Source organism: Artemia franciscana, chromosome 11, assembly GCF_032884065.1.
Source record: "Artemia franciscana chromosome 11, ASM3288406v1, whole genome shotgun sequence".
NCBI lineage: Eukaryota > Metazoa > Arthropoda > Branchiopoda > Anostraca > Artemiidae > Artemia > Artemia franciscana.
The window spans coordinates 16,227,385-16,251,531 of record NC_088873.1 but is presented as its reverse complement, the minus strand read 5'-3'; the positions used below and the strand labels follow the sequence as shown (position 1 = coordinate 16,251,531).

The 24,147-nt window shown below is 33.8% G+C and overlaps 1 protein-coding gene across 6 annotated transcripts in view; it reads right to left on the bottom strand.

Moving 5' to 3' along the window:
* Nucleotides 1-6,471: 6,471 nt before the first annotated feature.
* Nucleotides 6,472-24,147, bottom strand: part of LOC136032881 (DNA-binding protein RFX2-like) — a 121,486-nt gene continuing 103,810 nt past the window's right edge. For all 6 annotated transcript variants that reach the window (XM_065713307.1, XM_065713311.1, XM_065713309.1 and 3 more), the window contains 5 exons: nt 21,358-21,577; nt 19,604-19,759; nt 16,478-16,680; nt 12,670-12,823; nt 6,472-11,426 (listed from right to left, as the gene is read on the bottom strand). In XM_065713307.1, the coding sequence (XP_065569379.1) occupies nt 11,340-11,426; nt 12,670-12,823; nt 16,478-16,680; nt 19,604-19,759; nt 21,358-21,577 (820 nt within the window). In that variant the 3' untranslated portion in view covers nt 6,472-11,339. The remainder of the gene's footprint in view (nt 11,427-12,669; nt 12,824-16,477; nt 16,681-19,603; nt 19,760-21,357; nt 21,578-24,147) is intronic.

The following is a 24,147-nucleotide window of genomic DNA, read 5'->3' as shown; positions in this document are numbered from 1 at the left end:
AAAGACATAGTTATTATGGTTTTTGACTATGCAGAACAAAATGGCTATCAAAATTTTGATCTGTTGACTTTGGAGACAAATGAGCGTGGGAGGGGGCCTAGGTGCCCTCCAATTTTTTGGTCACTTAAAAAGGGCACTAGAACTTTTCATTTCCGTTAGAATGAGCCCTCTTGCGACATTCTAAGACCACTTGGTCGATACGATGACCCCTGGGGAAAAGAAAAACAAAATTTGTCTTCTCCGTGATTTGTCTTCTGGCAAAAAATACGAAATTCCACATTTTTGTAGATAGTAGCTTGAAAATTTTACTACAGGGTTCTCTGATACGCCGAATGCCATGGTATGATTTTCGTTAAGATTCTGTGACTTTTAGGGGGTGTTTCCCCCTATTTTCTAAAATAAGGCAAATTTTCTCAGGCTCGTAACTTTTGATGACAAAGACTAAATTTGATGAAACTTATATATTTAAAATCAGCATAAAAATCTTATTCTTTTGATGTATATTTTAGCATCAAAATTCCGTTTTTTAGAGTTTCGTTTACTGTTGAGCCGGGTCGCTCCTTACTACAGCTCGTTACCACGAACTGTTTGAAAATAAAATAATTCGGTATTTCGGGGCTTCTGACATTATTACTCCTTTGCCGAAGTTAGGCTCAAAATTGGAAAAGGATTATATTTTTTCTCTGGGCCCCTTCCACCTCTTAGCTCGTTTATTTTCCCGTTAGATTTCACCTGTTTTCACTTTATAGTTGTGTTATCTCTTAGCAGTTCATTCGTTAGTTGAGTTATGGTTGTGGTATATATGTTTTATCGCTCGTATAGTTGTGTTATTTTCAAATTATACTCCATAATAGAGAGGCTCCGAATACCCAGCATTGTATATTAAGCTCTGAATTTGACGTTTTTTTCTAACGTGACCAGATTCGTCCTGCGCCCTTTTCATTGAATTGTTCTTCCCCCGTGACATATTTCTCCAAGGAAAGATCCTCCCACATAGACCCCTCCCCTCAACCCTACCCCCAAAACCAAAAAATCCCCCTGAAAACATACACTTCCCAATAACCATTATTATATGTAAACACTGGTCGAAGTTTGTAACTTGCAGCCCCTTCCCCAGGGACTGTGGGGGAGTAAGTCATCCCCAAAGACATAGTTATTATGGTTTTCGACTATGCTGAACAAAATGGCTATCTCAAAATTTTGATCGGTTGACTTTGGGAAAAAAATGAGCATGGGAGGGGGCCTAGATGCCCTCCAATTTTTTGGTCACTTAAAAAGGGCACTAGAACTTTTCATTTCCGTTAGAATGAGCCCTCTTGCGACATTCTAGGACCACTTGTTCGATACGATGACCCCTGGGGAAAAGAAAAAACAAAAAAAACAAACAAATAAACACGCACCCGTGATTTGTCTTCTGGCAAAAAATACAAAATTCCACATTTTTGTAGATAGGAGCTTGAAACTTCTACAGTAGGGTTCTCTGATACGCTGAATCTGATGGTGTCATTTTCGTTAAGTCCTACGACTTATAGGGGATGTTTTCCCCTATTTTCCTAAATAAGGGAAATTTTTTTATTTTTTTAAATAATTTTTTTTTTAAATAATGCTGGGAAATCTAGCGCCCCTTTCATGGAAATTCTCTTCCCCATGGAAAATTCCTCCATGGAAAGATCCTCGCACGTAACCCCTCCCCCCACCAATCCCCCTTGAAAACGTTTGTTTACTTCCCAATAACCAACACTGTATGTAAACAATGGGCAAAGTTCAGAGCTTGCAACCCTTCCCCCGGGGGCTGTGGGGGATTAAGTCGTCCTCAAAGACATAGTAGATTTTTCGACAATGCTGAACAAAATTACTATCTCAAAATTTTGATCCAGTGTCTTTGGAGAAAAAATAAGCGTGGGAGGGGGCCTAGTTTCCCTCTGATTTTTTGGTCACTTAAAAAGGAACCTAGAAGTTTTAATTTCTGTTCGATTGAGCCTGCTCGTGATATTCTAGGACCAATGGGTCAATACGATACTAGGGAAAAAACAAACAAAAAAACAAATAAACACGCATCCGTGATCTTTCTTCTGGCAAATAATACAAAATTCCACATTTTCGCAGATAGGAGCTTGAAACCTCTACAGTAGTGTTTTCTGATACGCTGAATCTGATGGTGTGATTTTCATTAAGATTCTATGAATTTTAGGGATTTCCCCCCTTTTTTGAAAGTAAAGAACATTTTCTCAGGCTCGTAACTTTTGATGGGTAAGACTAAACTTGATGAAACTTATATATTTAAAATCAGCATTAAAATGCGATTCTTTTGATGTAGCTATTGATATCAAAATTCAATTTTTTAGAGTTTTGGTTACTACTGAGCCGGATCGCTCCTTACTACAGTTCGTTACCACGAACTGTTTGATTTTGGAAGCCTTAATTACGTGATTAAGCATGGTTCTGCAGCACGGGTGCTTCGACAGGCTAAGAAGGATTTGCCAAATGTTTTCCAAAAAAATTGTCTAAGGATGGTCTTAGGCACTCATTTTACTGACCACATATCAAATTTCAAGGACTGTAAATAAAGAAAGGCTAAGACGACTAGGTCCCGTTTTACGAATGAACGATGACATATTGCCAAAGATTATGCTTTTGGCCATTCATCTAGGGCCAAACAAAAAGCAGGTAACCCCTGAACGGGATTGAAGGAGTGCATAAGGAAGGATTTAAAGAAAACTTGACCTTCTTGGTAGGGGGTAAAGAGTGGAGCTTTGAATAAATCATAGGCAGCGAAATAGCGCTGCTTAAATAAAGAACGATGTTGGCACAATGGATTTTTTTTTTTTTTTTTTTTTTGGTTTGTTTAGACCAGAGCACTTCGCATCGAAGGCTTTGCCGTAGGAACTTCGAAAAGAGCTCATTCGATTGAAAATTGAAAGAACTAGTGCTCTTCTTGATAATCAAAAGCGATTTGAGGGCCAGTAACCCCCCTCCCACGCCCACCAATGCCCCAAACACATTCAATCAAAATTTTGAGATAGCCATTCGCCCCCCCCCCAGAAGTCCTCGGGGCAAGGGTTGTAAAGTTATGCCCATGGGGAATACAAGGTTATTATGGAAAGCGTTGTCATAGAAACTTCTAAAAGGGCTCAGTCCATTGGAAATCGAGGGGGCAAGTGCCCTTTTTAATAGTCGAAAGTGATCAGAGGGCAAATCCCCCCTCCAACGGCAATCATTTTCCCAAACACTTCCAATCAAAGTGTTGGGATGGCTATTTTGTTCAACGTAGTTGAAAGGTCCAGAAATTATGTCTTTGAGGGATGGCAAACCAACACAGCACTCAGGGCCAGGGTTGTGAGTTATGCTCTTGGGGCATATAAGGTTTTTATAGAAAGCATTGTCGTATGAACTTCAAAAATGGCTCATTCGAACGGAAATTGAGAGGACTAGCTTCCTTTTGATTAGTCAAAAGTGATTGGAGGGCAAATGCCCCCTCCCCCCATTATTTCCCCGAACACATCCACTCGAAATTCTGAGATATCCATTTTGTTCAACGTAATTGAAAGGTCTAGAAATTATGTCGCCAAGAATTACAACCCCCCCCCCCCCACCCTCAGGGCAAGCGTCTTAAGTTATCCCCTGGGAGCATATAAGCTTTATAGAAAAGCGTGGTCTTATAAACTTCGGAGAAGCTCAGTGGAATGGTAATCAGAAGCTCTAGTGCCCTTTTTAATAGTCAAAGTGATCGGAGGACACTTATTCCCCCCCCCCCCACACACGCGTCGTATTGTCCCGAAATGCATCTAATAGAAATTTTGAGATAGCCGTTTTATTTAAAATAGTCCAGAAACAAACAAACTCCCAGAGCCTGGGGTAAATGGTTTTAAATTATGCCTCGGGGGCAAGGAAAGGCGGAAAGCTCTAATTCCCTTTTAAGAGTCAAAAGTGATGGAAGGCAGCTAGACCACCCTCCCCCGGACTACCCCTGTCCTCCTAACGAATCTGATTAAACTTGTGAGATGTTTGGGAAGACTTTTGGCATTTAGTAGACTTCTGGCAAATCTTAAAATACAGATTTTAAAATGAACTAATCGATCTTTCTTTAGAGGTAAAATTTCTTACTTTTTGTATTTTTTTTAGTGATGGATAAACTTTGCCCTTGTTAGTTTTAAGATATAATATTTATCTGATGTATTTTTGGCACTGAATTCTAAAAGATCAATCATGTAAATCGCCTGGCATTATCAGCGACTGTCACTTTTTTCATCATCTATTCAATCGAGTTTGGAAAAGAAAATATTCTGATTTTCCAATACTATTTTAGCGAATATTTAACTTAGCTAAACAGAACCAAACATGGTAAAACCAATTTCTAGATTTGCAGATATTTTTTTGAGCTTTTGCACGATATAATGTAGTGATATGACGTCATTTGTCACTAAAATATTTGCAAATGTCACAAATCAAATGAATAGATATTAGATAAAGAAAGCTGAATTAGTTTAATAAATATTTTACTAGGTAAATACATTTGGACTTTATATCTAAATAACAAATTTTTAATTATCAGCCAAAAAAAAAAAAAAAAAAAACAAAAAAAACAAAAAAAAAAGTAACGTATAAATTGCTTATTGATGTCATACAAGAAGATTAGCTAAAAAAAAAAAAAAAAAAAAAAAAAAAAAAAAAAAAAAAAAAAAAAAAAAAAAAAAAAAAAAAAAAAAAAAAAAAAAAAAAAAAAAACAACTAAATAAGCTAACCTAATGACCTAATGCTTGGTGGCCCAAGAAAGGCTCTATAATAATTACAGCGCAATGATGTTTTAAATGCCGCCCCCCTTTCCCAGAGAACCAATCCAAATAAAGAAACCCTACTACTCAGAGGCCCAAGAAGCACCTTTAAATAGTTATACCATCACAATATTTCTAATATTCAACTCCCCCTCCACCTCCCCAAGAGAAACAGATAAAAAGCAAGAAGAGAAAAAAAGAAGCAAGAAGAGAAAAAGGAGGGGATACCCTCTCCATCTTAATCCTCCACTGCTTTTAGGACAGAAATTTGGTTAAATCTGACCTATATCAAGTTTTAAGTATTCAGAGAAAATATTATTATTTTTTTTATAATTAAGAACAAACTTTTTATTGCAATAACAATAATAAGAGACAAATGAATTCAATAACACATACAATACGTAAATAAAAAATCATCAAAATGTGACTGGTATGTCGGTAACTAGAGAAACCCCGTTTATTTATAAAAATGAATACACCAAAATTATAAAAAGAAATATTAAGCACAGCTAGCTTGGAAAATCGACTTTTCACCTTGTTGGAAAATCGAGCCCGAGGCTAGACTATCTTTTAGGATACAGTCCTATTTGGGTAAAAATTACATTTTTGGATAAAATGTCGTTACTGGGCTGTTGAACGCATTCAGAAGGATAAAGAATTTGATTACGAGGGAGAAGAGGTCTTTTCTCATCTTAAAGGGGAATTTCCAAATTATAGTATGGGCAAGTTTGTTCTGCTCTGTTTCACGATTAGAGGATTAGGCTACAACTTTCAAGGATTTTTTTGGAGGTACAGGGGGGGAGGGTGCATTAAATTTCAAATTATGTGTTGGGGGCAAAAAAATTCCTGATTCCTACAAAAGACTATGCGCTATGATTTTGTTTTCTTTTTTAAACGTATCCAGGGTTCTGCCACAGGTTTCGCGGCACGAGAATAGAGACTTAGAGACTTTTGGAAACGAAAAAGGGACTTTTAGGGACCTACGTTTGTTACTACCCAACCTATAATACAGATGTACTGTAAGCTTTGCCCTTTGATAGCTAGGATCAGAGGCCAGGGATACTAAAAAAAATAGATCATCTGGAATTTCATCACATCCCAGAAGGGTTATAGAGCAGATTTTTCCTTCCACAACACTTTCCAATTTTTCTTTCCATTTCTAATTTTGATTCTGTATTTTTATTTCAGATATATACGTAAAAAATATAAATGTAAAAAAAAAAATGAAACTGGATGAAACACATTTCTCACTTTTCTGACTGTTTCATAAGACTAATTATGAGCAGCTGCTTTGGAAAATATTCCTTGAAAAAAGAAATATATTCGGTGATTGAAAACAAAAACTCGTAATCTGAAAATTATACCAGTCACAATAGTTATATTAACAGCCCTCTATTTGAAAAAAAACCCTGATTTTCCATACTAAACTGAAGGTGTAAATCCCCCAGTCATTTTTTTTCTACTCATAAAAAAGCCACAAAACGCATATAAAAAAATTGACGCCTTTTGTAAAGCTTTTTTGTATCCCCCCCCCTCCCCGACCAAAACCTAGGACGCGACCTTGGTGCCAATCAACGTAAACACACGTAAGTGTATAAAAAAGTGGTATAATATAAAGTGGTATAAAAGATTTCCTACCTGAAACACACGATGTTCTTGCAGAATGTCTCTTTATCAATCTCACATTCTAGTCGTAAAATCTACTTTATTATTTTATTCATAAATCACAAAAAATACAAATATTCAGCTAAACTACAGCATATAATAATCATTTTCGTGTAAGCAAAATATAATACTATGTGTATAATATATGTAAATATATATATAAAGCACAAACGTAATTACAATAGAAAATAGTATACTTCAATTTTCAACTCGAACCTCCCGGAAAGTTAAAGAGTGCACTCACAAATACACGAAACTTCTTTTTTTTTCTAGCTTTATTTTCTCAATTATAATATTTGGCTGAATTCGCAAGGTAAATCAGAAAGTTTGAACTGGATACAAACAATGACAAAATAAAAGTAAACAATAGTAAAAGACCTGAGAATAGAGACACTATGAAATATCCTAGATAATTGATATTCCAGTTCAGTAATGCTTAGAAAATGAAATTCAATAATTTCCTCACAATCACCAGTGATTGTGTAGTTGCAGAGCCGTTCAAAGGGGCAAGGACCAGGGCAGCTACCCTGGGCAATGTGGCTGGGAGAAGGGGCGCGGAGACAGGGGTTGCCTACTTTGATAAAATGCTTCACGTTGATTCGGCTTATTTTGCTTACGTTTGATTCGGCAGTGGGGAGGGCACTGTAATTAATTTTTACCCGGAACCCCACCGTCCCTATGAACGGTTCTGTGCAGTTGACAATAAATTTAATTTGAAATAAATAAATTTGTATTATCAAAATTGATTCCTCAGTCAAAAATCTTTTTTTCTTTCGTATATTTAATCATACAAGGATATATCAATTGTTGGATAAAAACTGATGATTGGTGAGGTAAAAGTGATGGCAGTAATGAACAGGAATGGGACAAACAAGAAATTAGATAACTATTTTCGAAATTAATGTTAAAGTATCCAGAAGAGAATACCACAGAAAGAGTAAAAAAAGTTCTATCTACACAAAATATGAAAGATCTAGAACCATCATCATAGCGAAAACTTTTTATAAATGATATACAAGAAAAGATTATACGTATAGAGATTCAGAGGACTTGAACTTGGAATATCTTTAATTTCCAAGCAAGGTATTGGGTTTTCTCCGAAGAGAGTAAAAAGACATCACTTTCTTTTGTTTTCGCTGAACTCTTTCCTTGGAAACTACATCCTTTGGAAAAGTCCACCGGTTTCATCATACTTACATAAAAAAGCAAAAAAAAAAAAAAAACTGACAAAATACTAATATGACAAAACCAAACTAAAATTCTTCAACTGTTACCAACTTGCAAGTATCTTTCACACTTCAGACAGACTTGTCTCAAAAGTCAAGAAAAGAGACAATTTTAACAGTGGTAAAGGACCCCCCCCCCGCCCATGCACACCTAATTCCACACTGAACCAAACTCAGATTTGTAAAATTACGAGTAAAAAGAAGCTGGTTTACTAAACGCTCAATTAAACGGTAAATTTAGAGAAAAAAGATGGACAATTACTTAAAATAATTTTTAATTACACAATCTTAGAACCTTACAACATGATAAAGGATTTTTCTTGCAACGGCCCACTTGGCTAGTTTCTATACCAGACTCCCCTCCCCCACACCAAAAACCTTGCATGTTACTTTCCCAACGATGTACAACCATTATAATTGGAACTTCTTTCTCGTACACAATTGGTTCTAAGTAATTAAAATAAGCCGAGAATGTTTGGACGGAAAAGTTGAAAAAAGACACAGAAGTAACTTTGACAAAACTTAATGCAACATTAAACTACTAAGGAGTATAATTAATTTTTTATTCTAATTTGTTCAGCGGTATGTTGAATCAAAGGTAGTATCAATAAAGGTGAGCTAAAAAAAATCCGAAAGGAAAAAAACAAACATTGAGTAGGCAAAGTAAGAATGACACCCATAAACCTCCTTTTCAAAAGTCAAAATTACTCGTTAATGAAGCTAATACACCTCATTTCTACACGGAACTGCAAACATAACATGAATTAATATACAATGTTTACAACATGCTTTATCATTTAATAAATAAGTCTATTCACACAGGTAATACAATTACCTATACATACAATTTTGTGTATGCATACAATTCTGTATAACTTTTTTCATTTGGTTCAATAGAAAAATAGGAATCCAAAAGGACTTAGTAACTAAAAGAGATTGGTTTTACCCCGGTCCACGATCAATTCAAATGAGCATAGAATTGAAATGTGTTCAAAATTGTTCTTAACTTATAACTAGCTTTAACTTAAAAACTTTTTCTCAAGTTATTTCCAATTTTCTGAGTGAAATCACAGGAGATAGAAGAGATGGACGAAAAAAAAAAAGAGATGGACGAAAAAAAAAAAAAAAAAAAATTAGAACATAGTACAGCCTAAAACAATCTCTAGAGGTCTTTGCAAAAGCCATTATCATAAGTAATTCTTCCAAGTCTCGTATATTTTCAGATTTACTATGATTCTTCTTGGCTGTTACTTAAACGCTCATATAAATGAATTTAAGAATACTTGAAACAAGTACAAAACTGAAACATTTCTAATTGAAAAAGTATTATCTGAGTGAGCCATGTCGAATACTTTGTGTCCAATGTAATATTAAACATAGTTTCATTTTAACATTTAAGTTTATGCGCTAAAGTCATTTATTTTTTCTTATCCATGAAGAGTTATCATTTTTGATCATACAATCTACCCAAATGAAAGAACCTAAATTTTATTCTTATATTCCAAAAGCGTTTTTGAATATGCTATGTAATAGGAATGCAACCAATTGAACGGAAAGAGTGAGTATTTTTGTTTTTCATAGTGTAAATTGATGCGATTTTCCCTAATAAACTCATTCAAAATGGAAGATTATCCTTAATTATAATTAATTGGCAATTGCATTTTCATTAATAATTAACAGATGGTAAATTAAATTTCATCAATTACACAGCCTATTGAGATACACAAGGTCTTTTCAATAATCATATATTTCTAGCTTGAATCATTTTAATGTTAAATTGAATTATAAGAACAATTAGTTTAACAGAGAAAATTACGCGAGACAGCAGAATCGTTTCTACCATTTCTGCCGCAGGAGAGAAGAATTACAGTCCTGATAAAATGTTCATTCGATACAATAAATCGTCATTCGAATTAACAGAGTATTGTTATCTATAATAAAAACAATTATTGTATAGTTGCGATATTTTTAGTTTTTTTTTTTTAAATAGAACCTTGACAATATATATGAAAAAATACTATTGTTATAGCAATTTCTCTTGTATAAACACAGTGTAGTTAAAAAAAAGATCATACTTTTCACACGAAAATACTTTTTAACCAGGATATTTTTTAACATTTTCATTTCTGGATTTTCGGAAAACATCCAATGGTGTTAGAGCATAAAAATACCTTGTCCTAAAAGAAAACAAGCACATTTTAGAGACAAAAGTAACGTAAAAAGTAATTAAAATTATTGTTTTAAATATCTTTGTTTAGATGTGAAACGAATTTGTACTTCAAAAGCTTATTTTCCTTTTGCAGATCAGCCGAGAAAACATCTAATGACTAATGACTAAATTCATCTTCCAAATTGTTTATATTACAATATAGAGTACTTAATTTGTTTCTCTTTATTCTTAGCTTATGCCAGCTACTCCAATTCTGTTTAAAAAGTGGAATATTATCTCTCTCCCTTGAAATTCTGTAAAAAATGAACATTCCTTCGTCAACAGGAAAACAATGACAAATTAAAATAGGGCTGATTTAAGTAAACATTTAAGAATATTTTAAAGTAGCCACCAAAATCCCCCAGAATCCTCACATTTTCCAAATTTTGTACAAGAATATTTCAATCGCAACATGCCTCAAGACATGGCCCACTCATGGAAAACTCGGGGATAGATTGAGCTGTCAAGTATTTAAGCCTTTGCAAAGAGAATGGGGGAGGGGTCGGACTCATGTATTCTTCTCCAAAATCTCAATATTTTTGTACAATTTACTGAATGTTTTATAAAATCTACTATTTTTTTTTCTTCACACCCACGAGTGCCTTCTGAAGAAAAATTACAGTAGGTACGCCTGTTTTTTTATATTTACATAAATCTTTTGATATACATTACAAAATTAGAGTATGTCTTTGTTTAAAAAAACAATAGAACGAAAAGCGGCCTTAAGCGAAATTTTCAAGTTGAAATTTGTTTTATCTTATGCCTAAGCTGATTCGATTAATCAACATGTCGCGACAATGTCCATTTAAAACAGGTTGTTTCAATTTGTTTTTATTTGTTGTTTCAATTTGTTGTTCAATTTGTTTCAATTTGTTTTTACGTTGTTTCAATTCTGTTCGATTCAGTCCAATTCAATTAAGCTGTTTCATGTTATTATCAGCTATTTAAAGTTTTCAAATATTTGGCTATAAAATTATGAAAAGTACTTCCAAATAAATTACAGTGACTTGTCAAATGGTAAAAGATAAGCAAATGACTCAAGTAAGCAATGCCTAACTCCCCAAAAATATGACAGTTCCTGCTCACTACCCCCCCCCTCCTGCAAAAAAATCATTTAAGTTGTACTGAATTTTATCCGTCAGACTATCAAAAACGACAACAAGAAAACTATCAGTTTGATATCTCTATGTTTCAAAGCATAAATTGTACACTGTTACTCTGAATAGAGAGAGTGGGAGAGTAGAGCAGAAAGGAGGGAAAAAAGCTGGAAGAGAATAAATTATTTACAAATAAATTATAGATACATTACTTATTCTTTTCTCCACTATACACGACCACTTTCACTTACTGTAGATATGGTCAAGTTGACTTTGAAAAAAAAGTCATTTATAGTTCAGCTATTTAGCACCTTTTAGACACTAGATATTTTGTTCTACGTTTCCACTACGATAAAACACTCCACTTCTGTCAATTAATTCTTTCACGTTTGGAGGGCGGAGGCCCAGTACTTTTGTCAGGTGAACTATAGTCATACGGCGTAAAACACGAGGACGACTAAAAAAAGAAAGTTAGGGCTAGCTTTACGTTATAGAATTAAGAAATACACCAAAAGTCATATTATCAAATTGTCAGCACCGCAAAAAAACAAATCTACAATAAACAATTGAAGTAAAGATTATCCTTAAAGGATTAGCATTAATTGTGGTTCCAAGATGCCTCTTCGGAAAGACTCGAAGACTGTTCGGCTACTTAAACATAATATTACCACAGAAAATAAGACCCAAATATACTGGAATGATAGACATGAATAAAAATATACAAAGCTAAAAGTACATGTTCCATTCCCATGTTACAGAAATCAGTCTCTATGGTTGCTGTTGGAAAAGGAAAATATGTTTGGCAATAGCTAAGAAACGTATGTAATAACATATATTTTATTATGTGAACTTCACGACTAGGGCTTTCCGTTGCACGTCTATATGTTTACCATTTCAACTTTGAATTTTACCCATGGCCTTAGAAATTTAGGAAAACTCCTAATGTAGACTTCTACCAATTTTGGCTTTAGCCAGCTTGTGAAAATATTCTGGAGGTTCATGTTATTACCAAACCCAAATAATCAGTCTCAGCCACTCTGATGTGGCTAAAAAAAAAACAAAAAAAACTCACTAAAAAATAACTTAAAAATACAACCAAAGCAAAAAAATACCAGAAAAAAAGTCGTGGTTATCAAAAAAGACATCCCCCATCTGAGTTACTTCCCAACAAAGAACTTCACTTAACGAAACAAACATCTTTTACGTGTGTGCTATAAATTGTTTCTTTATTTAAACATATCACATGAAACACAAGTATTTTTTGCTACTTTAAACTGGACAAATAACACGGAAAGGCTCATGCTAACAATTCATATTGAAAAAAGAAAAAGAAAAAAAAAAATCTACAATACATGGACTCATGTCTTTTTACACGGGCTTACGTCCTTTTAAGCCAAGCACAGAAGCATCGACATATGAATTTTATCGTTGTGTTCGATACATTTAAATCCCATTTCATCATTCAAGGTTCCACAAACACCAGATCCCTTAAAAGCATATACTCCTAATATCCCTTCAGGGGATACGAAAAAGACTGGGGTTTCTTAGAAAACCAATTCAAGTCTTTGGAAATTTCTTGGGAGGTATGAAAAGCAAATGGTTTATAAAGGTAAAATAAAGCAGTTGGTTGGTCTCAGCGAACTTAACATTGCACGAGTTTTTACTGGTAAGTTAAGCATATCATAATAGAAATGACTTACCTCTCCCATAATAGCGACGGTGGTTTCATTTCTTTCATGAGCTACTTTGTGTTCGACAAGAAAGTACATATATTCGTCAAACAAAAGTCTGATGAGGTGAAAGGAACCAAAGCTCGCTGCACTTCGGAGCGTTAAATCCCTTATTACCATTGAACTGTAAGCAAACAGTTTTCATCAGTATGTTTAAAAGTTGAGCAGCAAGAACATAAAAACATCATTATAACTAATCACAATTACTTGTTAATTAACATTAAATGATTATAATTATGCGATTTGAAAATCCTTTATGCGAAGTTCCTGGGATGGGCAATGTCCTGGGTTTTAGAATTTCCATATTTTCAGGATAATACGGGTAAGGATCATGGTTTAGCATATTATGTAAAAGACTAAAAATTAGTTCAGGCATTATGTGGCATACTTAAAAAGTAATATAGACTAAACTGTTGGATGCATATTAGCAATTAGAAAACCATAACATACGTGCTGTCGACAGTCTATAACTGGGCCAAGATTGGTTCTAACCATCTTATATACAATATGCAATAGGACAATATCAGGGACATAATTTCAAGGTTTGGAGTTCGCCATAATTGAGTGCAATTCTTTTTTCAAAATCCATCTCCAAACAGGGTGGTTTTCATGTAAAAAGAGAAACATTTTTTTTCTTGTGGGGGTTATAATATAACCTCCCCCCATTGTCGTGGTCCCAATCAATTATCGTATTAACAAAGAAGGATAAAAATTTGCTAATTCAGCGTCAAAAACATAATTATATGAAATCATGTAATTTATATCAATAAAGACCAGCTCAACAACAAACCAGAACAAGTAAAGTAAAATTGCTTAATAAAACGGTAAGTAAAAAAGATAATGCCATCTAAATTTGTATCACACATTTTACATGAATATTTTCCTAGATGGACTTAGTTCAACGTTACATGACTTAATATTACTTAATTTAATATTAACTTAATCTAAGCTACATAATTAAGAATAGAATGACTTGGAAACCTTGGTGTAACATTTAATATTACAATATCTGGTCATAAGCTGTATTCATGTTTACTTTGATAACCTCTGGCATGCAGGAAAAACCTGAACCGGAAATAACTAATTAACTACACAATATGAATAATTTAAACATAATTACAAGGAGAATAAATATCAAAAGTTCCTTGGCACCGGTCAACAGCACAAGGACCTGCCGAGCTGGGAAGCCATTACAGGGAGTCGACTCCAGTCTTCAAGGACTTTCATCGCTTTTGCTGGAGATAGGAGCTCACTGACAGTCTAACGAAGCAATACCATCCCCTGATAATTTTATCGCAGTAATGAGGACTAGTCCCCAACGCAACCAGGTAATTATCTTTTCAGTAATGATAATTGCAAAGAATAGCGGCATATCAGTGCTATTACTGGCACTGCAACGTTGCAATAAAAAGGACGAATCGCGTAACTAAATATTTACGACAGACGAAATATTTTAGACAGACGATTTGACTTTGTTTCAGGGAACAAGCGCTAAAAGTTCCCTAACCTGCAAGCGTTGATATACACCTTATGGGCTTTTACAAAGAACATTACTTTAATAGAACTGATGATTGCGGAAGAAAAATTAAGATAAAAGTATCAAAATTAATAATAAATCACAATAAATCAAAATATAATAAATAATAAAACTATATCAATAAATCAATAATAAGTCAAAATAAATCAAAATAAAATTTTTTTAATATCTGACATTATGATCGAAACATCGCAAAACAAAGAAGTAAGAGGACAACAAAACGAGAATCAGGCAAATTATCCACAGGATAAAAACAAAAGAAAAAACAATAAAGTAAACCTTGCTTTAAAACAAAGATACTTAAACATTAGTTTTGCTAATTTCCTTTTGGTACAACACAGAGCACTTATACATTTTATTACTTCCGTTTCCAATTGGAAAAGCTTTTCTAGCTTGAGGGCTTATATTTTGTATGTTTTTTGTTTTAGCTAGTTCTCGGGGCCCCTCAGGAAACTATTTTCCCTTTGGAACCAGTAAATTTTGAGAAACCTATTTCATAATTCAGTAATCTAGAGGCAAGACAATGGGACTCAAGAAATTAGAAATATTAGAAATTAAACATAAACAGGAATTAAATATTCTATAAGACAAGATTATCAGCTTCTACAATCGATAGACACTAACCAAATATTATTTATTCTCTTTTTCTATAGTCCGAAAAGAAAACTGAACATGTTATTCTTTGTCCGTGCAACCTTTCCTAGTCCTAGGTATACATAATTTAAAAGTAACTATCAAAAATGAAAATTGACATTCCAATTTAGAATTGATTTTACCACTAGATACTGCAAAATGAGTTGACACACATCTAAAACCCTAAAAGGTGTTCCATGTTATGATATACAATAAAAAAAAGGTATATTCGCTTCACTATGCTATACAGTACTAGATTTACGAGGCACAGAAGACCGGTAACGACTGGACTGAAAATGTAATTTATAATTTCAAAGGAAACACCGGAGAAATTTTCTAACATACCCCATATTGGAAGTATACCTCAAAATGCTGAAATTAGAAAGGTTTTTATTTTAAAGTAGCACTCCAAGACATTATTCCCCCGTCTTTCAGCAACTCGAACCGCATGAAAAAGACCACTTTATTAAGCAAATACTGCTCACTGAAACCTTACCACCATGACGCTGAAAACCAGGAGGACGACTAAAGAATTGATGGACGCTAGTCAGCAGATATTTGGAGCCAGCTGGTGGTTTCGGCAAATTTGGAAACAGCAGGTTAAAATTAACAAAGTCATGGCACAAGACCGGTCATTATGGGACACTCATTCAAAAGCTATGTTCAGACACCGGATGAGAAGAAAACGTCTAGTTCGGGCGCAACTAAGTACAAGAAGACCGGATGTGAGGAGATAATGCCACGAAGCGTGAAACTATTTTTTTTAAGTTTTGGTTCTTTTTCTCTTGCATTTTAGAGAATCTAGGACCCCCCCCCCAGATATGCCTCTAGATCTTCATGTAGATCGAATATATTCTTCCGTGTTTCTTTTCTGGCTTTTTAGTGCAACTTTCAGCATAAAACCTACCACTTTTCGACGACCAGTTCCTTTTATTTGAAACAGTGACTACGTACACATCCTGAACTCTGTTTTTTTAATATTAGAGGCTTCAATATTCATAGGAAAATCACTTCTTCAAGCTAATACCCCGAACCAAATCCAAGGACCTTCTGAAACACCCCGAATCTTGCCGTATTTTGGTCGAAGAATTTTGCGATAATATCGTTCTTTCAGACTAACACCCTCTGATCGAATAGGAACACTGATTACATACCAAAAATAAGTCAGTCACGTTGTTCAGCTATACATTGTAATTATTAATTTTTTTTTTTTTCTTTTTTTTTTTTTTTTTACAAGGTTGAAGTAAGAAGCTTGAAAACGTTTTACTTATTTTTTTACTGTTGCACTATAAATTTTATGAAAAAAAAAATATTCTGTTGTTTGGGGCACGGTGATATTATGTACTAGAAATATCTGTGGGCCTACTCTTTCAACTCAATTATCTAAGCAGTTTAGTCAGAAAAATAACAAAACAGTATTTATAACAGCAAATGCAGTTGGGTTTTAACTAGATTTGTTTGAAAGAAACAGGAAACAAGCGTAGAAACATCATTAAGACATTTTAAAATTGCTGGACCGTTTCACTGACTAACCAGAAGCCAGGTCCGTAACATTTCTTTTAATTAGAAACTTAAAATACTGCAAAAATTATTCGAAAAGAGACGAACCTGTAAAAAGACCAATGTAAAATAAATTGTCTCGCAGCCTTTTGGAAATCTGGCTTCCCAACATGATTTTCAAGGACTCGATTGACAACTCCATCTAGCCAAGAGGCCCACTGTTCTAATGTTACCTGATTTTGAAGAGTAAGTTTGAAATCAGTCTCCAGTGAATTGACTAGCGTAGGATTGCACTGACACACCCAGGATGCCTAAAATGGAATATAGTGCTATAGAACAGTGATAGTAGGCGATGTTGCCAAATAAACGTTCTAGCCCTTAATTAACCTATTCAGAATCATAAGAATAAAAAACTTGCATCTGAATACCAGAAAGCAGTTCCTTAATTTCAAGGCCATGGAAAATAAGGGATCCAATTTTAGACCAAAATGTACACAAGCTGAAAAAAAAATCTTGGTGTAGCTTCTTTACCAGGGTGAAAACAGTTACTTAAATAGTTACTCCCCTCATCGGACTTTTTTTCTCTGCAAATTTTAACTCTTATTCTTATGCTACATGTATCTACTGATCGTATACAAGGGGCACATCTAAAGGGTTTGGGCTAAGACACTGAAACCCATCCATTCTAAAAGACTTATGGTACAAAAAGTGTCCTAGGTAGTACAGGGAACCGGGTATGTTCCTAATTATAACATCTTAATGAGGTTTTTTTGCAAAACGAATTCCAAAATTGCAAATTTCCTCATTCAAATGGAAAGATCGGATGCTTTTGTGCCATTGTTTTTTTTTGCAATTGAAAGCTAAGAAAACTAAGTGAATCCCCCTTCCTTTTAATAATATTGTGACTCTCAGGCCCTGGGTCCCAGATGAGCAAATCATTCGTCCGCAATTAAAGAACTGAACATAGCATTTAAAAAAAGTTTTGCATTAATAGCTTGCATCACCATAGTTTCTTTAATCATTAAAAGCTACTTGAATTTGATTACTTCTCTTGTACGAAAAAAGATTTGTCTTTTAACCCAAGATATAGTCTTATGTATTTCTAAGAAAAGTCTAGGGGCACTCTTTTCATGATTTTCGTATGGAAAACAAGAGATTTTGCTTAAGGTGGCTTAGGATTTCAAAGAGAAGGCTATAACTTCCAAGTTCATGGCAACAAACTAATCCAAATGATTTTTTTTACCGCTTGTACTATGCATCCATATTCCATAGCTTTCTTCCCATTACCTTCAATATTTCTCATAGGGTATGGCTTTCCACATATATTTGACAAATATAAGATACATATAACAAATTTCAAACACCAGCATGCAACGCATTGATAGAAGACCTCAATGTAATTTCATGGCAATTTTTGCAGCTAAAATATTTGATTTAACTAACGTTTTATGCTTTAAAGCATCAATTTTAATTTCTTTTCATCACTGATATTTACTCAAATAAATCAAATAAAAAATATAGATATTGAAGGTCTATATAAAAATATAGACCTTCTACTGTATAGGCCATTAGAATTCATAGTGAAAATAAAGCATAACTGAAAAGGAGAACAAATATTTCAAGCCCCCGTCCCTGATAGCAAAATATATCCTAAGCACTTTAAAACCACGGCATTTCTTGATTTATACAATAAAAAAATTAAAAATAAACCATTTAATAAGGTTATTTTTATATTTGACAAAAAACCTGATTGTCGTCGTTATGCCATTAACTTCATTAACCTTTCTGAAGCGTAGAAAAACTAACATATCAAAGCAGCGTGTAAAGACTGTGACCCTTTACTTATACTCCCCCCCCAGACAAGACTTTTGCAAGTGCTAGAAATTTCAAGAGTAACCACGGGTTTTTTCCAGACAAACCAGATTGTAAATTTATAATCTGGATTACAAAATAGGCTGCTCTTGCTGGAAGCAAGACTGTGGATTTAGGCGGATTGTGGACTTTGGATTGGGAGTTTATGAGTTGTGCTGTTCTATTGTACACAATCTGGCCAATCCAGTTCAATAAAAGTTTTTGCTCCAAGGATAATTCTGAATCTTGTTTGAAGAGTTTGGTTTGTCAGTGGAAAAGGCCTATAGTAAACAAAATGCAATAGTACTTTTTTGTGGCTTTAATATCACAACTTATCCATCTGCAAGAATCATACTAATAATATATTGTTTTTTCCTGTTCATTTGAGACAATTTGTCAACTCCATTAGCACCAAAACCTTTAAGCACAAATTTCAGAGGAGGGGCTACGGGGTCAAAATCACCCCAAAACAGGTTGTCTGAGGGACAGAACGAGCATAAGATAACCTGGAAGAAGCGATAATCAATATTGGAATTCTATTAAATTCAAACTAATGAGCATTATCCCTGTCTAAAAAAAAAAAAAAACCTGCCACCAATGCCAAAATCAACTTATTATTAGTTGCTTTTTATACGGCTGTGTCGTCGCTTCTTCAACAACCTTCTTATTAATATTATATGCCAACGTCAAAGTAAGCAAAAACTCTTCTTAGAAAAAATTCAAATAAAAACAAAAAATAAAACATTACAAAATAAGACAACAGAAATTTGAAGAAAGTAAATAATCAGTTCTTACTCATTATAATCTAGACTCAAAAATGTTTTGTCTAGAACACCTGAGTATATTTAGCAGTTATGGTAGAAGCAGGTAAGTCATTCGAAAGACCACAAACCCTTAAAAAGAAGCAGTGTTTGCCAATTTGTTTTGTTAAATCTAAGCTGAATTAATTTGCACGAGTGTTGTTATGTTCGTTCACAAGAATATCTATTGATAGTTCACGCCAGCATTGTCTGTTTTCAGCACAATAAGCGGGTATTGATTAGATTAATTCGGTCGAAATGGAACTGTTGGGTAAATACAATTTTTTATACAAAAAGGCCTTCTTTTTACGAATCCAAAAGAAGATAAATCAGGATAACTTTGCGCAAAATCTATTTGGATAGATCTATAACTTCTTGTTTTGTATTAAGAATTTTTTCTATTGTTACAGTTGTAAGTTATAGGAGCTGTTAGAAGTGACCAAGATCCGTACCATCAACTAAAGGCGTTCATTCAGAGGCGACCTATTCACCCTCAGAAGAGTCTGGTGGAATCCTTTGTACTCTTATCTTCTAGAACAATCCCCCCTTTTAAAAATCTAAAAAAAAATAAAAAAATACGAACTTGTTCTTGGATATTGTGAAAATCAACCCGATTGAGGTCCGAAAGCATTTGGTTAATCTGGGATTCATTGTGAAGGACGGCACGAGCTGCCTGGGCCAAATGGTTTAATGATGTGTACCGTCGCAGAGTTTGGGACAAAGCATTGACAGCAGCAACCTACGAAACAAAAGACAGCTTGAAAAATAATATTTAAAGCAGAAAAAGAAAACAGTAAAAAGGAAAATCATTCAAATATATAATTCCGAATATATCAACAGCCTTAACTTGAAATATTCAAAGAAAGTTTCAAAGAAATATTCAGAGAAAGTTAGAAACTTTCAACAAGACACAAAACAAAACTTTCAAAACTAGTTACTATTTTTAGAAAACCTCCTCTCGCCCCCTTTTTCATACTCAATGCTCCGTCCGAAAGGGTTGTAGTCTCTTTAAGGCGCAATAGAGGCATTCATGTCAGAAAACAATGCGAACACCTAATATTCAGTGTACAAATTTTAAAAGAGCATAACCATATGGCTTCATTTGTTTTCTGCCTTGTCTTTGGCAGACGCAAACTTTGTGTTATTATTAATATAAAATAAACATTACGATCAATTATTAAAAAAAAATTATTAACAGGGAAACTATTAAGTCTATAGTATCAATGCAATAAGATACATAGATGTGATACAACTGTAAAACTGTGATATAATATCTGATGCTATCGAACTTCCTGTAATAACAATTTTTATTTTTTTATTTTTCAAAAATAAAACACAAAACAGTTCCTTAAGAGGGATTATGACGTAGGCCCACAGTTAAGTGACATTTTCCCCCACGAATACAACTATACATATATTCATGTATATATGTATACATACATGCCATTTCTCCACGAATACAACCATATATATATTTACATGTATACTTAAATACCCTTGAATTACGACTGTTGAAGATAATTCAAATTTGATAGGATGAAACCAAAGACAAAACCCGATCTCCTAGGAGGATTATATATATACATGTATACTTAAATACCCTTGAATTACGATTGTTGAAGATATTTCAAATTTGATAGGATGAAACCAAAGACAAAACCCGATCTCCTAGGAGGATTTCATAGAAATCACTAACCGTGATAAATTCGGAATTTGAAACAAAATGTATCACCAATTAGCTCGTTTCTCACAGGGAAATAGTTTCAAGAGGCCCTGAAGATACAAAGAAACAAAAAGTTACTTCTAAGCGAATTATTTATATATATATCAAAGGAAACAGGAAAAATCTTGTATAGTGCTCAAGCACTAAAATGAAAAGAGTAGCGGTGTTTTTTTTGCTAATGAGTGAAAGTTGAAGCCATGAACGTGACTGGAAAACTACCCAAGTCGTAAAATTCAACGTTCCAATATTGACAAAGGTTTCAAACTAAGCAGAATCAAAAACCTTAGCTGAATTTAGAAAGCTCAGGAGACTCCCAGTTAACGCCTTGACTTTGAAAGATCTAAGTTAGAGTTTATCTGTTTTTCCATTCTTCCGCAAATTTTTAGGTAATCAAAATTTCATAACGTCCACAATGTCTGTTTCATTCCCCCTCCCCTTAGAGTTCTTGCTGTAACTATTATCTTTCTCAATTCCCCAGAATCTCTGGAAAATCTTAGCTGGGGGGAGTCCCTGGTGTTAAACTGTGATCTTGGTGAGACATTCTATTAACCAATAAACACTTAAAGAGAACAACATTAATTTCATTAAAAAAAAAAGAAAAAAAAAGTTTATACCTTAACTCTCACAATATTTTCTGGACAGTCCATCATGGCAGATAGAAGCCATCCCTCTAGGTTCTTTGAAAAAGACCGAATGCACTGAGTTAAAGAGGCCGGAATCGGTCTTAAGACATTGGGAAGAAGAACATCAACAAGGCTCTGGTAAAACTGGTTATCAGCACGTTTAACGAAGTCAATTACTGAATTCAAACGACACAAGGCAAGAAGTTTGCCCCTGAAAAAAGAAGAAGATGCAAAGTAGTGTGAATGATGAAAGAAATGTCTTGTAGTAGGAATAGTGTATTGTAGTAGGAAGATGGTAGTAGGATGTAGTAATTGTAGTAGGATGATCTCACACAGACTTTGGCTTTGAGAGGTGGACAACTTTTATTTAAAAATTATATCATATAAGAAGATAAAATTCGCTGTCAAAAACTGATGGTTCGAATAACCAAACTTCGTAAAATTTCTAAACTAGGGCTATTAGAGTCATGGAACTTGTCTCATTTGTCAATTAAAAAGAATCAAAGAAATATTAAAAATGAACAATTCAATATACGCAAAAAAGTAAATAAATAAATGGCACTTAGTGTTTAATTAACTCGGCGTTACATTTGCATTAGGCAAACATGTGCAGCAACTATATTTTTTTTAAAGAAAAGACAAAACCCAAATTTTGCAAAATTTAAAAAGAATCCAGAAGACCCCTTAAAAGTTTCTGAAATGACAGTTACTTTAGGCAGATGTTATTAACGAACCACTCTCCCCCCAAAAAAACAACCATCAAAATAAAGATCCTCATTATCCAAAGTCTAAAACAGCATTTTGCCTATTACGGGGTTAAATGCTGTGTACTTAAAAACTATTTTAAAAAAAAATTGCACGAAAATCGAAAGCTTTCTGCGTTGTGGTAATAACAAATGAAATGAAAAAAAAAATGCTGATATAGCAGAAAATACAATAGTCAAGAGGACCTACGCAGTAACTGCAAATGTCTCCTTTATCTCACCTATATTCAGTACTGGTCTACTAGAGCTATCTATAATGTACAGTTTCTTCCACGAAAATAAAAATTATGATAACATGCAGATACGAAAATCGGTTGTAATTCATGTTTGTTCTTGCGTAAGAACTGATCAATCATATATGTCAACTCTTAATCTAATAATTTTATCAGGTTAAAGGGAGTATTACACAAATACTTTATTAGCAAAATAAAAACAAAGTTTTCATACATATGTGCATTGAAATAGAGACGTTGTCCCAATAAATGGTCAGAAAAAAAAATTATCACAGTGAAGAAAATCCGACGAAGAATTATTCATGGGAACTTTTTTTGAAAGTTCTTAATTTTTGTGAAAATATGTTTCCAGCAGACCGTGTAGAAAAAAGGAAAGTTATAGGAAAATATGAATAAGATATTTATTTAATCCACCTTTACCCCCAAAATAAATGCAATTGTTGTGGCATCCTTCTAAGGAAGTTAAAGATATTACTTACTTATATTTTGTCTCGGTTTTATGGTAAGATTTACAACCCCATTTATGGTTATTAAAAAGACAAAGCTAGTCTTGGAAAGTAGATCATTGCCAGCTATATGAGCTGTTAGCCAATCCAGCAAACAATAATTCAGAGACAGAACTATTCCGTAGTATGAAGAATGACCAATGGCTTTGAATATATCAACAGAGAACGGGGATTACCAAAGGGTCAGCCAACCTTCAGAATAATTATTTCTGAATTATTTTGAATTTCAGAAAAAAATTATTCTGAATAATTTTTAATTTCAGGACTTTACACTTATGCCTAAGATTATCTGACTTTGAAAAGAAGTTTTTGAATTATGGGTGTACTGGATGCAAAAAACAAAAGATATCAGCCTAGGGTCCCAGCCGTACAAAAGGAAACATGTTAAGAAAACAATTCTTACTTCATAATATGCAGAATAATTCTAGTTAACTTATTTTGCAGGGGGAGAGCCTTTATCTTCACTATTTTCCTTGTATTTCCAGTTTTTGTACCATATTTCTAAATATTTGTGTCTATTCTTTAAGTCTTGAAAATCATTTATAAACAAACACCCAAATGCCATCTAACTAACCAAACCAAATCTAACCTAACTTAACCCAATTTATTAGTGTTTGTCTATTAATGTGTTTTGTGAGAAATTATTAGATATGGTGTTCAGTTACGTATACAGACTATTTGAAAACGGAAAAATGCAGTCGAATCCATGTTTATCGTTCAGAATTTTGTTTAAAAAAATTATCAACGGTGAAAGAAGTGGAGATAAAGGTTCTCCCCCTGCAAAATGTGTTAACTAGGATTATGCTGGAACCCTAGCCTTATACCAAACAAAATAAGAATCACTATAGCTAAGTGAAAAGATGCAAAGAATAGCAATGTGTTTAAAATTAGGATTTGTTGGAGGTTGTATGACACCCAATTATTTATCAGATACATGTCCATTTTCTTTTTCGTGAACCTTTGTGAAATTCTTTTTTATTCTATGGTACGTGATAGATCATTTCAATTGCCAATAGAGTCATCTATAACTTAACTTAGCGAAGTCATTAAAAATTAAGTGTTTTTCTCTGCAACATAATGACTCATCTTTTCTCCCAAATATCTTATCAAGTTGTTAGCCAATGGAATCTTAACTTCGTTCAATGCTTCCCTCCAATTACAGTTTTAGGAGTTATACTCTGCAAACAAGGATACTTTTTCTTTTCCCCGATTGGCTTCTCTCTCTCCTGTTACACCTTTTTGGTCTAGAAAATACTTTTCAGTTCATTTTCATACGAA